The following is an 18,967-nucleotide window of genomic DNA, read 5'->3' on the forward strand; positions in this document are numbered from 1 at the left end:
AAGCTCAGTAGCCAGGGAAACAGGAAGCTATGTGCTTCCTGGTCAGTCCTTCCACACGTGCATTCCTGGGTAGGTAAGAGCAGCATTCATGGGGAAAAAAAGAACTTGATTCTCCAAGGGAAAAACAGTAATTGCCTTGTGTTACAGATTATAAATGGAAAAAAGTTCTGCCTTGGTTCTGTGTTACAAATGGATATTCATCCTTTTTCTGTAAAGTGATACTGTATATTGCTTTGCTGCTTATTTCTATCTCCCCAGTCTTGGTTGAAGCAAACAGCCCTTGGCCAAATAAACAGTTGGTAACCTTAGCTCCTTTGACTTGAACTAAAGTGGAGAATTTTCCTGAGAAAGAGGCTGATGCAAGAGTATTTTTCTACCTTTCTTTCACTTTTATTTTTTTTCTTTTATCAATACTCACACTTGAAGGACCTGCGCTGCATTTAAACAACTTTATAGAATTGTGCTAGTTTTACATTAGGGAAATGGTAGGAAAAAACTATTGTTCCATGCATTTCTTTCCACATTTATTAATTAATAATTAGTACCTCTGAATGCACAAACACAGTTCCTATTCTCTGTGAAGAAAATTTACTTGAGTGCAAGGAATGTGTCAGAAGTGTTATGCATAAAATTTGTGTAGATAGGAGTGGCATTTTCCCCTCAAAACTACTAAAGAAAAATAATCTTAAAACCTATGGCATCAGCACATCTGTTTACTTTCATGCAGAGAATACCTTTTTTCCTTAAAACCTTCTCTTTTCTGTGCAATGGCTTGGGTGGGCTTGCTTAGATATGTTTCCCTTTGTAATATTTTCCTAAGATTCAAATTACCTAGAAATGCTTGTCTGTGGGTGATGGCCTCTGACTTATTTCTGGTGCACTGCATCATCAAATAACATCAGTTTTCCTTCTGAAAACTATGAGAGTGAGAAAATGCTGTGGTTATGTCAGGAGACTTGTCTTATCTTTCTCCCTGGGTTATAAACTTCCTGCCAGTTAACTGCCAGGATTTTGACACATTTGGTTTATGTGTAGCCTCTGAAGACTGCATCTAACCTAGCCTTTTTTGGCAAACTCCCCATTACACTCTTAGGCTGACACTGGAGCAGCTCCATCTCTACTGGGATTTCTAAAGTAGACCAGCCGCTTTTGTTGCTATGAAAGTGTTGTCTAAACTTGGTTAGGACAGAACTTCCTGGCAAAAATAAGGTGATAACAACTGCCAAAGACCTTGCTGGTGTTCTGAATGTGGTGTGACACTCCTCGTTGCTGTTAGCAAAAAAAATAAATATCTAAAACTCTGTCAAACTGACTGATTTTGTCTTTGTTTCTGCCTATAAACCCCATTTTCCCCCTGTCAGCAATAGAATTCTATGCCCTTCTCTACTAAAAGCAATGAGAATTTGATTTCTGACATGAAGGAATTTGGGATCAGATTAAATTAGTATATGGGCTGTGTTTTCCCATAATAAGACCCTATTCTGGTTTATGAAGCACATGCTGTGGATGAATTTATTTATAGCTTTTAGATGATTGTTTTGTTCAAGTAGTTTTCTAAAAAAAAAAAAAAAAAAGAGGTGCATGATCTTTTGAAAACCTTTCCTGTTCCATTTGATATTTATACTAAAACCTCAGATCCTTTCTACTTGTTTCTCATTAACTGTTTTGAAAAGTATGTGGAGAACTTAGAGAGGTTTTAAATCTGACATCAGATTAAGCGAAGCCTAATTTGCATGGAAAAAGTTTTTGTTGAGACCATTCAAAGATTTGTTACATTGTTTGTTTGAATTTTTATTTCTGATGACAGTTTTGAATATTTGTGAGAAGATCTTATTTTAGAGATCCAATGCCTGTCTTGTCAGATAGGGGTTGACCTCTACTGATCAGGATTCCAAGGTCCCCCCGAATTGTTTCCTATTTTTCCACAATAGGATAGTAAGATTAAACATTCATTCTTCATTTCATACAAATGGGATGTCAGAAAAAATAAAACAAATTTCTTTAGTCTTCTGTGAAGCTCATAAAGAAGGAAGAAAGTTGTCTGTGTGCACATCCCTAGATTCTTCCTCTCTCTGTCATTTCAGGTTGTTAGCATCTGGAATCTGTTTCATCAACTTTCATAACTTTAATGCTATTTAATTTTCTGAAAGCATAGCCCTATTTTTAGGCTGTAACACAGTATTGCAGGGGGAAGGTTTTGACTGATTGAAGCTGACAAAGCTCAGAGTTTAGAATGTCCGAACTTGTGAAACTGCAGCTAAGGAATGCCTGTTCCAGGCATTCTCTATGGAAAAAACCAAGGTCAGGAAAAGTTAAACTGAAAACTGTCAGCTTCCTGAACTTGTACTATGCTTATTCTAAAAAATTAGCATTTGTTTCTGCCTTTGAAATCATGGCAAATACTATTCCATCAAGCCATATATGAATGTACATTCTGTTTTGCAGAAGAGGCTCTCAAAAGTCAAAGATCAAAGCTGACAGCTGAGTTTTAGAAACCAGAGGGACGGAATCATAATTCAGCTCTTTGCATATTTGAGGTTATCTCCACTGGATACTCCTGTCAAGGCTGTGTGTGATATGAGAGAGCAAGTATTACAAGCAAATTCACCGGAGAAGAGGGAGAAAAAAATATGGCTGTCGTTTTCTGTCCAGCAACCAGAAGAGGATTAGATAAATGATGTTGTCAGGCTTTTATAAACCACAGTTTATACTGTTCTTCAGAATCAGTGAAGATAACAGTCAATTCTGTGCTGTGGGGTCTTCCTGAACGTAATGATTCCTGTTATATCAGCATTAAACCTACACACCAGGAAAGTATTAGCCCACCATTTGCATGAGTTGGGCAATATACAGCACACTTCTTTATGGGGTTTTTTTTGTTTGTTTGTTTTTCTTGAACTAATTTTATTTATTGTAATAAGTAAGAAAATTTTGTTTCACGTGTTTTTCACAAGCTATTATAATTTGTCCATTATCAGTCAAATTTAAAATCGCTCAGTGGTGAACCCTGGCAAAAAAAATGCCATCCCTAGCTTGGGATAATTACACTCGCCACACATTCTAGAGTTAATTAAAGTATGACCCCCAAGACTATAAACCCTTGAACTGTAAAAAAACCCCAAGCTTTACTGCCTTTTACTCCCTTTTACACGTTTATTAGTTTTTACTGGTGGGAGCTAACATTTAGAACTGAGGGACAGGTCCAATTTGAAAGAGACCGGTTCTTAAGCTGTGAGATACTGCTCTTATCAAACAACTATACAACTTGCTGTTGGTGGAGTATGAGGTCAGAGCCCAAGCAGCATAACTAGCATTATTTTATCAATAATATACACTGCAGTATAACTGCTCTATAGCAATACTTTTTGGATGTGCAAATGGTTTTGCAGATTAGGCATAAGATTACAGGTGCATAGATGTTTCATTTAGAAAAGTGGATGGACACCAAACTGGGTATTATTACAGTGATATACAGCCTCATGCCTTATGAATAATAAATGTTGAAATCTGACAGATTCCACTGGAACCACTCAGCTCTCCAAAAAAAGGGGGATAAAAGAGAGCTTGAGCATTGGTGTTAGTTATGAGAGAGGCACTGAGTAAACTCAATCTGGTCTTGAATCTGAATTTGACCTTTGCTGGGATAGTATACTTTTCAAATCCCTAAATGTTTAACTACTGAGATAGAAAAATGGATGGTAAAAATGCCTGCACATTGTTAAGATTTGGTATATCGACATTTATCTGTAATTCCACATCAAACCAAAAAGGGTTTTTGTTATCCAGCTGGTTATGCTAGATAATCTCAGTGTTTTCTTCTGGCCTCAGTGTATGAACGAATTTATTTTAAAGAACTGTATTAGTGACTACCTATAAAAACCATTCAAAGATTCACTGGCACAGAATACAGCTGTTACCACCAGCTAAAATACACAATATATAGCGACAGTGATATTTGTGCTCTTTTAGCTCCTTATGCTCACTCAGTTTCTTTATGCACTAACTTCCTATTTGTTTCCAGTTGCAGTTCGAAGGGTTAATTCTAGCTATGCAGAAAATACCTTTCGTCATGTTCGTCATGCACATCACTTCCTCATACACATTTAGTGACATCCAATGCAAATATATATATAATATGCATAATATAAACTAGTATTTTCTCCAGCTAACCATCCTGAAGTTTGCATTCCAGAGGTTCAGACATTTTGATCAAGTTTTGTTTCAACTGGTCTAACCTCCAAATTACAAAGCAGTGTACTGTAGCTGAGTTAATAAGCTATGAGGGTCTAGCTGTGGCAGCACAAACCTCAGTCCACATGACTTTGCAATGCCATGTGATAAATCAACCTGTATGCAAGTATCTGTTTCCCGGTCACAGTTGTTTCTGGCAGCAAAGGTAGTTTGGGTACATTTTCCATATGCCGTGTCTCTCTTGGCTTTCCCTGTCACTAACTTTGAGTTAAAGTGAGGTTTAGGAGGATGGTTGGTGGATGAGAAGCTGCTGACAACAGGATGAAGTGTGGCAATGCAGCATGTTTATCATACATTGCAGGCTTACGAGCACCAGGGAGGGAGGATACAATGCATACTGGTTCAGCAAAGCTAATCCTAAAGTTGGCAGACTGCAGTTAGTGGCGGTTTCTCTGTGTTCTCAAAATTCTCAGGTCAGAAGTGTGTTACTCATGGACGATGTGCTGGTTAAATCTAAGTGAAACAATCATATAAGACAGAACATTACAATTCTTGTACTGAGTTATTAAAAAGGCCAGATTAGAGGAGTCACTGCCTCTTTTAACCTTTCAAGTTCAGCAATCTACAGCACTGGATCTAAGGAAGTACTGGAGGACATGCTGCTGCTGCACATTGTTCCACCTGCTGCATTCACTCTCTTGCTGTAGACCATTAGGGAAGCACTATTAAGAGCAGGCTTGGTGCAGGTGGCATCACTGTGACATGAGCTGAACTTTAGGGATCATTTAAGAGTCATTCCAGTGCTGTCATCTATAGACAGTGGTGATAGAAGTGCACAGTGGTATGTTTTTGCCCTAAGTATTGCCTTAAGTTTAGTGACAGATGGATTTAATCTCCAAAGCCCATGAGAAATAAAGCAGTGTCTCAGGAGGAGGGTAAGAAGGAGGAGATGGTAAAACTGAGCAAGCCTTGGGGTATTTCCATGTAATATGCTCACTGTCTGACTGTAGCCTGGGCAGAAGTAGTTTCTGTAGACCATATAGCTAAATTCCTCCACAGGATTATGATGGTGAGAAGTTGAGTGGAAATCTGATGGTGGGAGGAGGTAAAAAGAAATTGCAAAGTCCTTCAGGAAAACTGTTTGCTAGGAGGGTGTTAAAAAGGTAGAGAAACCCAACCCAACATGTCCAGGAAACATAAATTAGCAAATGGATTAAGAGCTGACCTTGTTCTAGAAGCTAAAGTTGTGTAGCTTCACATAGGATGGAGAAATGCCTCTGTTTCCTGACAAAGGCAAACAGTACTGGATTTGTTATCTTAGCAGATATTTTGCTTTCTAAAAGGTGGGATAATTAATGAGTTATTTTGATTCTTTTGGGTTCTTAATGAAAGAAGCAAAATTTTGGTTTGGTCATAGAGAGAAAGTAACATTCTAAAGGACTGTAACATAGCAGCTGTGTTACCTTGGAAACAGTGTGAACCTTCATTAGGCAGGTTGCATTAATAAATAGCTAATTAAGAATACTTGGGACAAAGCATACATCATGCAATATTGCATCAGACCAAGTCAGTGTGTATTACCCTGAAGTCTAACTCTACTGGGACAGACAATTAGCTAGTAAAATAAATACAGGTTCAGTCATTTTGAAGAACATTATAAACTTCAAATAAATGGGGTTAGGGGCTCACTGATACCAAAATTGCTATGAAAGGTTGTCCAGCTCTGTTAGGTTGCAATGATATGTACAAACTGGGAAGGGAAAAGGAATGAGAAGAGTGACACATTCTATACAATATGATGCCATCTATACCATATAAAAGCTGCATACAGTGCAAATGTTTGCTTTGAAAGGACCTTTGGTTAACCAAGAAGAAGGAATCCTTAGTATTCCTTCATATTTACATATTTATATATTCATATTTATATGAAAAGCCATACCATAGATTAAACTAAAGGTCTCTCTAGTCCAGTACTTTATTCCTTCCATGAGTATGTGTTTAGATAAAGATCTAGAGAAAGAACAGGGCAGGGATTATTTCACCTATTTACTATAACATAAATAGTCTTAAAGGAGTCAGAAATTTAGAGCCTTTCTGAACTTCAAATACATCCAAAACACTTTGGTCAACCTTGTTTAAAGGTTCTTCAAAAACAATTGCTTTTTTAATCTTTCTAGATGTTTGGCATCCAAAACCATCTCATAACAATGATCTTTATGAGTATAAGCCGTGTGAGAAAGTAGTTTCTTGTTCTTGTTTTAAACCAGTTCCCCCATAGTTCTTGTTTCATGAGAAACTGTGAAGAATCACTCCTATTAATCTGAATATCATTTTGTACATCGGTTGTCTCTTTTTCAAATGAAACCCCTGCTCAGTGAGCTCTCTCATAAAAAAGCTGACATTTACACCTTTTCTCTTTTTACTCTGTCCTTTTTGAAGGAATATTATAAATGCAGAGTACATAGATACTGGCTGTACTACGGATTTATATAGTGGCAAGCTGTTATTTCTGTCTTTCCTAACGAGCTCATCACAGCTGTTTGTTTCATTACCCTTGAACACTGAGATGGGGTTTTCAGAGGACTATTTAAAATGTCTACAAGATCTCTTGCCTGAGAGGCTATAGCTAATTTATAGATCATCATGCATGCATAGCAAAAACTATTTTCTCCACATGTGCTTTACTTTGATTTCTACCAACATTAAATTTCAGTTGCCATGTTATCAGTGATTTAGTCACTACTGTTAGATCCTTCTGCTATTTTTTTGCATTTGATTCTAGTTTTAACTCTGATTTAAGATACGGAATAACAGAGATTCAACTCTTAGTGGTTACCCTCTATTTGAAAAGTGACCATTTATTCACGTTTTATTTGCCATCTATTAACTAGTTTATAACTTCTAAGAGGACTTCCTATGTTATCACATCACAGCAATCCTTCTAGCAGCGGGAAACGTGTTTTATGATTTTGCAAAATTCTCATGGGATATACTTACAGCCTGTTATCCCTTATATTTCAGAAACTCCCTGACGAGTGCACCATTGTTACTTGAGCTTTATTGTTTAGAAGGGTATGAGAGGTATCTCTATTCATGTGTAAGGCGGCTTCTTTTCCTGACAGAATTATCTTTCAGCAAATTCTGTGGAAGGCAGAAAATATTACATTCACTACCTATAATGTAGAACATACATAGGTAATGTGCTGCAGTAGCTGATGGGGTGACACAGTTACCTCATTAAAGCGTATTGTTTCCACAGCTTTGGGCTGCCATTGTAACACAACGAGGACAAATGAAGGACAATCCTTATCCTGAGCGAGCAGGATCTGAGCTTCCTGAAGGAGCATGCCTTGTTCATCCAATGTCTTCTGAACACTGTGGTCATCAGAAGAAGAGTTGAGCCTAAGAATGAGGATTTTCAGGTTGTGGTAAGAAGGTTTCTTTACATAGTAACAATGATTGGGTAATTTTACATGAACATCGCAATCAACAGCTCTGACCTGAGAAAATATTTACTCTAAAATATTTTGTTTTTAAAATTAACTGAGTTCCTAATCTTTCTCTGTACTGCAGGAGATGTGCATTAAATGGTCCACCAATGAAATATTAAAATCAAGTTTCTAGACCGCAGTGCCTCAGTATTTAGCTATAACACGAGAAGTTTAACCACCCAAAATTCAGGATCAGGTTGCCCAACACTTCAGCTACCCAACCACAACACATATGGTAGGATTTTCCAGAGAGAAAACTGGGAGAATCTAAGTTAGGATCCCACCTCTACATCCTGATTTATATAGGGAATGTAGACATCTGTGTGTGGATTCAGATGGTTTGAGTATCTTCTGAGGCGCATAACACAGGGCACACATGATACTACACTCAAAAAGTCTTTTGTGCACAGGACTGCTAAACTTTCCACAGGGTTGAAGCACAGGAGCTAAGCTGAGTTTATACTTTTCATAGACTCTCTGAGTCTCCTCTGTATTTCATTCTTCAATTGTAAAAGGTCAAGAAGAATACTGACATCTCTGGTATGCTCTGAAGATACACGTTGTAATGTAACGGAGGCCATAGAAGTGATGGCCATAGAAGTGATTTGAGGGTATGTAACCCCATAGCTTTGTACGAAGCTGACTGTACAAGGACCCACTAAGCTTTTTAATGGTGATCTTGGGGTTTAAATCCTCTGTTTTCAGGAAATGTGGCTTTACAATAATGTTTGTTTTGCAAAGTCTGGACGAGTGATATATGGTCTGTTCATATACATTACCTGCTGTGGGTTGAGCAAGAATATTGTGTTCCTGAGTGCTGGACGCACCACCTACCTCATGTGTGCGGGCACAGCTGTGCTGCTGGTGTCCTGCAGCACGGACAGCCACCTCCTTGGTGTCACGCTCCATGGTGAGGGGCAGCGATGTGCATCCGCCCGTACCAAGAACCCCCACCTCGGGCGCTCCGCTTTGTGCTCCGGTGGGCACAGCTTTTGTGAGTGCCAGTCACAGGCTTTATGGTCCCGGCACCCCGCTGCCCGGTGGTGTCCCAGCGCTCATCCCGCCGCTCCTCGGGTGAGTGCCTGTCATGTGGCGGGTGCGTCACGGGGGGCGCGGTGCCGCCGCCGGGGCCGGAGGCGGTGTCGGTGTGTGCTCTGCGCCTGCCACGCCGTGGGTCTGCACGCCCGCCCCACACCCGGGCACCGTGTCCTTTGGGGTCGCCCCTCCGCGTCGCATGGCGTGTGCCGGCCGCGGGCACCATGCAGTCTGCGTGTGTGCTGTGCCTCTCCCCGTTCGCCCTCTGCCTCCGCGTGTGCGTGTGCGGCCCCCGCCCCTGCGCGGCCCCCGGCGCCGCAGCAGCGCCCTGCCTCCGGTTCGGGCGGGCGGGGCGCTCGGGGGGGCGGCGGGCGGGACCCCGCGGAGCCGGGGGGCACCGACCGCCGCCTAACTCCCCGCACCGCCCGGCGAGGAGGCGGCGCGGCGGTTCCCTCGCCCGGTGCGGCCCGGCCCCTTCTCCCCCGGGCGCCGCCCCTCTCCGCGCCGCCTGTGAGTCAGGGCTTTGCCGGGCACGGGCGGCAGCCGCGGCCGGAGCGGGCGGGCAGCCTCCCCCGCGGGGCTCCATGGAGAAAGCGGCGGCGAGCGAGGGCGGCGGCAGCAACAGCAGCAGCCGCAGCAGCAGCCGCCCCACGTCGGCAGGCTCGTCCCCCTCGTCGTCCTCCGCCAGCCGCGGACTCCCGGGCCGGGCGGCGGCCGCGGGGAGGCTGGATGGAGGCGGGGGGGCCGGCGGAGGCGGCAGCAGCCCCGGCTCGGCGGCGGCCAGCCCGGGGGGCGCGCAGGCGCCCGGCGGCGGCGGCAGGCGGCGGGAGCCGGTGCTGGAAGGGACGCTCAGCAAATACACCAACCTCCTGCAGGGCTGGCAGAGCAGGTAAAGCGCCGGGCCGGCCCCCGGCGGCGCTGCGGGGCCGCGTCCTCACTCACCCCCGGCCGCCCCCAAGATGGTGCCCGGGCAACCGGCGCTGCCGCCCGACCCGACCCCTCCCCGGCCGCCGCGGCCCCAGGCCAGGCTCCTTTCCCCTTTTCCCCTCTCCTTCCTTTTGTTTTACTTGTTTACTTCCCCAGCCGAGTTTGGCTTAGAAACGGGCGGGGAGGTGGCCCGGTGTGGGGTCGCAGCGGTGCCCCTGGCGTGGCCGCCGCAGGTGCGGGCGGGGCAGGGAAGGGCTGACGCGGCACATGCTGCTGTCCCTGCCTGACAGGGTCCCGTTTCTAAGCTCCTTTCTCTGTCACGTTAGTCTCCGTCTTCTGTGAAGTTATCTTGGATACCTAAAGAATGAAAAGGCGACTGAGAGCCTACCAAAATAAAGGGGGGGGGGGGGGAATGCCATGCTTGTCATTATTACTATTATTTTCTTTCGCTATGGAGTGGGACAGTGGAAACAGTTACCTTTATGCTCATAAAATATCTTCTGTTGCTATGTCCTACCTGTTTGACAAGTCCTAATTTATGCTGATACGGGGACAGGCCCAAGTCCTGCAATTTGTTGGGTGTGGACAGGCTGACGTGCATCTGTGGAAGTCCCGAGGAAGGTCTGGTTTTGGTCTAGTTGTAGGGCAAAATTTTTTACAGAGTTGAAGCCAGACTGTGGAGTTAATAATGCTGTACAGGGATCTGTTGAAAGCAAGAGTGAAGAGTTCCTGTTAGTATTTTACTTTTTGTTATTCAACTTTGTCCTCTTAGGGGATGGATGAAGATGAGTATCTAAAACTTGACTTTCAATATAAGGCACCACAGTGGTCGGTTTGGAGAGAAGAAGATGCTTTAGAGAGAACATGTACAGAACTAGTTATAAACTATTCCACAAACCTTTAAACCCCCCCCCCCAACCCTTCTGTTGCCAATATTAGGTGATCACAAGCAGTAAGAACATGGGAATGTCTGGGACCTTGATGTTCTGACAGTAATTTTAAAGTATTTATAAGTGACAGAGTGCACAAATGCCCATGAAGTTATGGTGGTGACTCGTGTGCGGCTCAATCAGTGGTAGGAACTGTAGCAAGTACTTCCTGAAGAGTTTCAGAAGCTGGTCTAATTCCAAAGACTGGAGGCCATGCATAGGTGTGCCAGCTATAAGCGATAATGAATATGGTACGAATTGGATACACATAAAACTAGACTGCAGAATGCATAGACATAGAGAAGGCCCTTTACTGTCATTTGGTTACTGCAGTTCTGTTGTAGATTCGCATTACGCTTGTATCTGTTTGTTGGTTTATCAGTTCTCTTGTAGTTTTGTTTAAAAAAAAGAAAAAAAACGCATTTTGATACCTAAAATGGTGGATTAAAATCTATGACTAAAAATTAAAGCCTGTGCCTTCCCCCTCTTTTTTCCTGACAGCTCCATCTATTCTTGTAGAAACAATAGCTCATTTTACTGTGTGTGACTTTAAGGGTCATAATCTGATGAAATTACAAAATAGAGGTAATTGTTTATAAATCTTTGGGTCTAGAGCTGCCTGCTGGTTGTATTTAGGAAGAGATTGAATCTTTGATAAGGCTGACAGCTGGAAATAGCATGTATGACCTGTGTATGTCCATTAAATTTTATCTGAAAACATGGAAAAAAGATCATTGTCCCTTAAACAATTCTACCATAGCACTTGGAAATTAATGTCTGTTTATTTTTAGCAGTGTTTTTTAATGTTGCTTTATCATGCTTTGTCAATTGCCAAATTTATTTCCTGTAAATCTAGCCTTTTGAGCAAGTGGTTTATGATGATACAGAACTTTTAGGATAAGTAACTTTTTTAGTTTTTTCACTTACTCCATTCTGTTGGTGTGTGTATCTGTGGTTTGGGGTGTGGAATCTGATAGAAGTTCTAAAGAGATCACTTGAAATTTGAGACTTGTGGAAATTTGGCATATTATATAAAGTCCGGTAAATGAGTAGCGATCCATGGGCTTGGTTGTCTGTTTGGCCTCCTGGATATTTGTTCCGGAATGTGTTTTCTGTAAATCGGAGCTCAGTCTATAAGAGTCAGTAAGTGACTTCATAGTTGGCACCTGCAAATTATTCAAAAGCATATGTGTTACTGAATGATCATACAAATTAGTTTTGAATTTACTTCATCTGAAAAAAACACAAGATTGTTTAACTGCATGATCAATACAGCCAGATGGCATGAATATAAATAAAATGGAAAAATAAAGCAAAAACTGTCAGAGTTCAGTTATCATGGATTTGGAATGTTCTTCTTTAAAGCTCTTTATCCATTAGCCTAAATAATTTAAATGTACTTAATGTTGGCTCATGTCATGTGGTATTGAAGTTGAAAGGTCTTCCTAGATTATTCAACACTTAGTGTGCAGAGTAGCCTCTGCAAGTCTGAAGAAATTAATTTGAATTATAATAAAGAAGTATCACTTTTAAATAAATCTTCCTTTAGCAGGCATATGCAAGGTAATCTGATTTTGAATGAGGCAACTGAGTATGATTACTGAAGCATAATACCTCATTTATAAGCACTGACTGAAATAATTGAAGGCCTCAATTCAGTCAATCTAGATAGGTGCTTTACTTCTTGTTTTAAGAATTTCTGAGGGTTTGTTGTTTGTTACTAGAGAAATCTATTTGTTCTGTTCTAGCAGGTAAGGAACAACCTGATCTGGAAATCAGTGAGGTGATTCCTCACCTTTATGACAAGCAGAAGGAAACTCCAGGGTGTTTTGGTTGTTTGGAGGGAGTTTGTTGTGTGATGCAGGTGTCAGGGGCCCTGGGCATCTAGAGCATTTCTACTAAAGTCTGTAACTTTCTGTGGATTTTTTTCAGGTGTGGATATGGAAAGCAGAGCTTAAAGTAAAACAGACACTTGGACATAAGAACACTTGTCTCTGGTCTGAGACATTGGGGCATCTGGTTGTCTTTACTATGAAATTACAAATAATTGTGTTCTCAATTGAAGTACTGTTATGAATAATTTCTATTGGGATTTACTTGTTATATGTGTGTGGGAGGGTAGTAGCTTGTATTTTAAATGCGAGTTGTGTGGGTTTGATGGACAAATACGTCTCTGTAGCGTCATATCATGTCACACAAAACCTATTTTTCATGAATTAATTTGATATTAATGAAACATTTATTGCCTGTGACATTATTATCCTGTTTTTTTAATAGATTGGTAAAATGCTGTAAAAAGTTTTAAAACTCCCACTTGCCCAAGGTAGTTGGAAATCCACGTGTGGCATGCCTCCTGCTCTCTGCTTTTTCCTTGACAGTGTTTTTGGTACTTACACTTGTAGGGCTTTGTCCTGCAAGAATATATAAGGCCCTGGATCACCTGAATTTGAGCTGGGACTAAAATTTGGGTTTGTAACAACAATAAATGGATGCATTGTTGCATCCAGCAACAATGGATGTTGTTGCTTTTCTGAGCTGAACTGCTCTGTGTAAGTAGTTCTGTAGCCCAGGTGTTTTCTAAAGCATTACTTTGCCCTCTTCCTGTTTCCCCTCTCGGTTGAGAAATACATGCTGTTACCAGCCCACATGAATCATGCCCAATGTACTTCTTGTTCCTGGGCACCACCAGACTTCTTTTGGGAGTTAACTGCATTCTCTGTATCTCAACAAAAAATGTAAGTTTGAGGCAATTTGGGAATTTTTTGTTCTCAGGGTCTTTATTTGGCTTTGCAGTGCTACAGTGTAATTTCTTTCCTTGTGTGGTTGCAGAGAACATTTGCAATCTGAGTGCTGCCACCACAGAAAGACCCTTGCTTATTTCCAGTGTCCTGAGCAGCAGATAGGATACCACCAGAAGAACCATCAGACTTAAGGGGCTGACTTTGTTGGCTCTCAGAGGTTATGCTGCTCTTGACTGTAGCTGTTATGGGAGCGTTTTCTAAGCATGTTGACAAAATATGTCAACACTGTATTGTGCTGTAGCACAAAAATCTGTATGTAACTTTCATTTTTTAAACATTTTATATGTGTCTTGGAGAAGGAGATTGTGGCGTCTTAGGAAGAGAATTGATGAAGGTATCTTCAAACACAATTCCTTCCGAATTAGACACATCTGCTGGTGGAGTTTTGGGGTAGTTAGCACTTCTAATATTTGCCAGTTCTTCAATGGCACCAGTCCAATTACTCTAGCAATGAACTGTGGCCTTTTTCTGGTGAAGAAAAAATGAATAGATGATTACTAAACAAACTACATGACTATAGTTGTATAGGTATACCAGTATAGCTGCTGGGAGCGGAGTCTGTCCTGGAGAAATGAACTGTTTTTTAATATAGGAATAAACCGCACTGTCAGGATTCTAACGGTAGACAGTATCTGAGAAGATAGACATGCACTTAATGTTTGCGAAACTTGCTGAAAAGGGAATTTTTCGTGCTCTTACTAGAATCAGATCAACATCAACCCCTCCACTGCTTATCTTTTCATCTTTTTCCGTGGCATATCTATACAGGTTTTAACCTTCCAGGTTTTATTTGTGAAGGGGAGGACTCTGTTTTAAGGAGTTGGAGATGCAACCTTCTCTGTTTCTTCTGTTGTTGGAAATCTGCTCCTTAGGTTTAGGAACTTTGTTTATAATTCATTAGGAATTGTGGAAATCTTAAATTTTCAAGAGATTTTTATAATATTGCGCTAACATTCTATTAAAGATTATACCTGCAGAATAGATTTTACTAGAAACTGTGTTTTCCTTTGACTTGTAGGTTCTCTTTGTAGTAGGAGGCAAGGTGAAAAGGAAGAAAACTACTTAAACCCAACTTATTTTAGTTCTCTTGAGCAGGTGATATTTCCTGTGCTGAACAGGCAGCACTTGCATATCTTACATTACTGAAATTAAGAAGGTATGTAATTAATTTTAAATAAACTTGGAATTTAAAATGTCAAAAAGTCAGTTATTAGTAAATTCTGTTTTGGATTATGGCACTAATCTATTTTCTTAATCCTAAAATCTATGTAGCAAAAATAATCACTTTCAAATGTAAGCTTTCTTTTTTTCCTCTTCCCTTCACTTTTTGCTGTTGAAACGTTTCCCCCTTAAGTATCATTAATGCTCACTTAAAAAAAAAAAGGAAAACCAATAAAAAGTAAAAAGAAATAAATCAATCTTTTAAAGTGTATATCCCTAACTTCTTTGTAGGAAAATTTCAGTTAAGAAGTACTTTTTCTTTGTTTAGTTAGTGGTTGATTAAACCTAGCTGGTTTAGTGACAAACTGGTTGATTTAGTCTGAATAGCTTTTGCTGTTGCCTCTAAACTATCTCTTTTGGGAGAGTGGAGAAGGTGATTCAAACAGCGAAGTCAGAGAAGGAATTCTAACAACGGTAGAGGGAGGCTGAGAAATCCATCATTCTCTGCCCTTCAGTGATGCTTGCAAGTAACATTTGGAAGAGGACAACTTTGAACCTCAGCTGAAATTGAAAAGGATGGTCTTGCAGTTAAGGAATTAGTTTGCACTGTGGAGGTGTGACTGGTCGGAGAACTGCCATGGGCATTTCTCTTGTCCCCAGGCAGGTAACCCAAGTTCTTTGTTCCTCAGCTGCTTGTATCAAAAGGTGTCAGGACTGCTTATGATTATGCAGAGGATAAATTCATATAATGGATAATAATGTAATGCATAAGATGCTTGATAATAATGTAGAAAAAAAATCCGTTTAAGACAGATGAGACTTGTGCATTTTCACTCAGGCGGTATATTTGGGATATGCAAGTGTACTTCAAAGCTGAGCAGCAGTCTTGTACCAGAGGGAATGAAGTGACAGTCAGAATAAAGCATGGTCTTCCTTTTGCCCAGATGTCACACTTAGCTCTCAGACAGTGAAAAGAAGTAGCAGTTGGCACTGACACTGAAACAGGCACTTGCCCTTATCTGGGTTTTGTTATTACTGGCTCATTTTGCTGCTAACTTTTTGGATGATGATTTCTGTGCTTAGCAAGGCAGTGATAAATGTGGTTAGAGGGAGCACACATGCACTTCCTGGCTTATTTAAAAAGTCCCACCAGTTTATGAATATGTATTTTGTTCATGCAGGAGAAGTGACAGTAAGTTGCTAAGCTAAGAAATGTTCCTGAAATCATTTTATGAGTATATAAGTATTCAAAAGTTTTCCCCAGTCATTTTATATTTAAAAACGATTGTTTAGTAAAAAGAATGTATTTTTTGCTTTAGCTTCTCCTAATATTCCTACTTCGTTCTTTATGATGTATTTAGAAGGCTGAACCTTCTAAGTGAAAAGGTTGCTAAAAATTGCCATAACTATTGCTTTTTGATGTAAAACTATATTTGTCAATTATATATTATAATGAACAATGAAACAAAAAGTAGTGAATTTGGTTCATCAAAAAATGCTGAGTTTGTTTCCGTAGTCCTAATATACTTATACAACCTTATTTTCAAGTATCTTGCCATTATACTTCAGATCTTATAGCTTTTGTGGTTTTCTTCCTGAGATGTTTGCTTACTTTTTGGAACCTAATGCAGGGGGACAAAGTTTGTTTCGTATTTAACTGTTGCATATAAAAATGATTCAGTAAATGTTCTCTAAATGCTACTGCACTTCACCTTCCAAGATGGCATTTAATTAGTAGGTAATTTAAAGTAGAAGAATGTAGATTCTCAACTACTCAGTTTTGCAGCACAAACCATAGAATTTGCCGTGATTTGTCTTCTGTCTAGACTTGTATTTCTCTTTGGATATTGATCTGAGAGTTTATCTTCTGATGATAGAGGATTCTTCACCATAGCTATGGCAACAATTTGCCCAGAGTTAATCACTGCTTAAAAAAATGCCTGTTTTACTCAGTGTATCAGCCATTGACTCTTCACTGAATCTCTTTATGCTGGACTGAAGATACTTCTTATAAAATTTAGGCTCTATGTGCAGCCTTTTTGGGCAGGCTATGTGGTTATTATTTGTCTGTATTTGGAGTATCTAGACCAATGGAATTTTCTTGGTGCAAGTTAGCTCTCCCAGTAACTTTAATAATTCATGATAGTCCTGATTATTACTTGGTTTTCAAAGTTTTTGTTCTCATATGGACACCGGAAATATGTAAAGTTTCAGCTGTGGTTGCACTGGAGATCAAATACAGGGGTAAGGCATCCTGTTTCCTTCAAATCAATATTTTTTTCTCTGCTTTAAAAATTGAAAGACCATTAGCTTCTTAGATCTCAGTCAGTTATTTTTTTAAAAATTAGGTTGTTAACTTTGCTTCTTAAGTTTAACTGTTAGGCTGGTTGCACACAACACTGAACAACACTGAGATCTCATGTTCCCTGGTGCTGCTTGGGTTCTTCAGACAGGTATCTCCATACCCAACCCCTTTTTATTTCCTACTTACTTAATCTGCAACATCCAGGTGCTTGTTATTCGTTTTCTCCTGGTACCCATTATATTTCTTGATCCAGTGAGTAACATATGGTGTAGTACTATGAAAACGAGTGCCAGAAGTGTCAAAATGAAGGGTAACACTACACTAGCATGCTTTTTTTTTTTTTTTTTTGTCTGGGAAGGTGTTGGAAAGGATTGCTGTGGGAGCTGTCTCCCTGCAGTATGTTCTCTTCATGGTTAGCATGTTATTGCATATTCCCAGTCATACTTCTTGAGCTTTCTCATGGTGTGGGCAGGCCCTGTTTTTTGAGGGGGTATAAATAGTAGTTAATTATTTGCTTACAGGAGACAGTAATTTTAAAATACAGTTGAGGAAAATTATTATTAGAAGAATTACTTGGACAAAATAATCAGTAGATTTTCTTGACCCTGAATTTTTATGAGTCAGTGCTTTTCCAGGTGAATCCTCTATCTTGTAGTTATGACTTTTGTCACTAGAGGTATGATTTGATGGTATTGGAAAGCCTGATGTTTGCTGATGATTTTTTTTCCTTCATCTGGGTCATTGCTAAGCACTCCCAAGTCAAGAACTGATTGCCAAGGAACCCTATTAGGAATACATTCACTCAAATAACCTCATTTATTTATATTTGGAGGCTACCTCTGTCTTTTAACTGTCTTTCAGTGCATTTAATGTGTAGTTTCATCCATTTGGGGATCTTGCCAGTTGGTTTTGATGAAGGCCAGATTGGATGAGGCCTTGAGCAATGTGGTCTACTGGGAGGTGTCCCTGTCTATGGCAGGGGGTGTTGGGACAAGATGATCTTTAGGGTCCATTTCAACCTCTTAACCCTGTGATTCTATGAAAAAGAGCTGTATGCACCAAGTATTGACCAACCTTAACCTTTTTGTGTCATTCACCATATGCTCGGGAAAACCTAACGGTTTTGTTGGGGGTATATTTCTGATAAAATTACAGTTTGAAATTTGGAGTATGAGCCTTCAAAATAAGAGACAGGGCTACACTGATGTGTAGTATTAATTGCTTGGTGCTTGTTTCAGGACCTTCCTGCAGACTAAATGTGGTTGCTGTTGGGTATCACAAGTTGTACAGCATTTGCAGGTGCGTTAAGGTGCTTGACTGAAAAGATCTTAGGCTATCAAATACCATCAAGTTGAATGTTTATAAGTTGAAATTCCTAAATTACTATTTTTTCTTTTGTTTTAAATAAATTACTACTGCAAGATCATATATCAAGTACATGTTCCTCAGTGACCTAGGAAATTGCTTTTTTTCAACTGCATAGCCTTTTAGAGGTTGTCTGTTGCAGTATTGAGAGCTGTGCCTTACACAGCTTCCTTTAATCATGTTGCCAGTATTTTTTTATAAAACAAGTCAATGATTATTTGATTTGCTTGAGAATGGACTTGGAGCACAGTTAAGAATTGTGATGGGACAACTTGTCTAGGTCATTCAACAGTTTATTTTAAAGTGTATTTTAAAGAAGTACATGAATGTAAGTTGGGGCTTTGTGTTGATAAAGCTTCAAAGTTTATCTTATATACAGAATTGTGAACCACACCCACTTATAGCTATGTTGGCTGATGCATCTTTTATTGAGATAGGATAATGCTTTTATGTAAGGGACACACACAACTCTGGGAAAATCTGTGCACTGCGGTAAGAGTAGTATGTTTAACCTCACCAAGAGGAGGGGTGTATGTGTTTTTCTAGCTTTGAAATATGAAGAAAACCTTCCTGGTATAAGAAGACTAGTTTAAGCAAATGCAGGCAAGACCAGGTATTCTGCTATTTTTGTGCTTGAATTTATAAAATTAAAAAAAAAGAGAGAAAAGGGAAGAAGAGGGGAAATGACCAATTTCTTGTCTGTTGCCATTATTTGGGGTTGTGCCAAGTTTCTCTGCACTGCTTTTGTCATGGTGGAAGATA

The 18,967-nt window shown here is 40.2% G+C and overlaps 1 protein-coding gene and 1 long non-coding RNA gene across 3 annotated transcripts in view; one reads left to right on the plus strand and one right to left on the minus strand.

Moving 5' to 3' along the window:
• Positions 1-4,513: 4,513 nt before the first annotated feature.
• Positions 4,514-10,197, minus strand: LOC135422873 (uncharacterized). Its single transcript, XR_010434633.1, has 3 exons — positions 9,584-10,197; positions 7,425-7,593; positions 4,514-7,332 (listed from the first exon to the last, which is right to left on the minus strand). It is a non-coding gene; the product is annotated as an uncharacterized LOC135422873 (long non-coding RNA).
• Positions 8,575-18,967, plus strand: part of OSBPL10 (oxysterol binding protein like 10) — a 113,079-nt gene continuing 102,686 nt past the window's right edge. Inside the window, exon 1 of one of the 2 annotated variants that reach the window (XM_064672379.1) lies at positions 8,575-8,756. In XM_064672379.1, the coding sequence (XP_064528449.1) occupies positions 8,590-8,756 (167 nt within the window). In that variant the 5' untranslated portion in view covers positions 8,575-8,589. Of the gene's footprint in view, positions 8,757-8,926; positions 9,607-18,967 lie in introns of those variants that run through there. The other variant, XM_064672368.1, reaches the window with a different exon arrangement.

This window comes from Pseudopipra pipra, chromosome 1 (genome assembly GCF_036250125.1).
Source record: "Pseudopipra pipra isolate bDixPip1 chromosome 1, bDixPip1.hap1, whole genome shotgun sequence".
Lineage (NCBI taxonomy): Eukaryota > Metazoa > Chordata > Aves > Passeriformes > Pipridae > Pseudopipra > Pseudopipra pipra.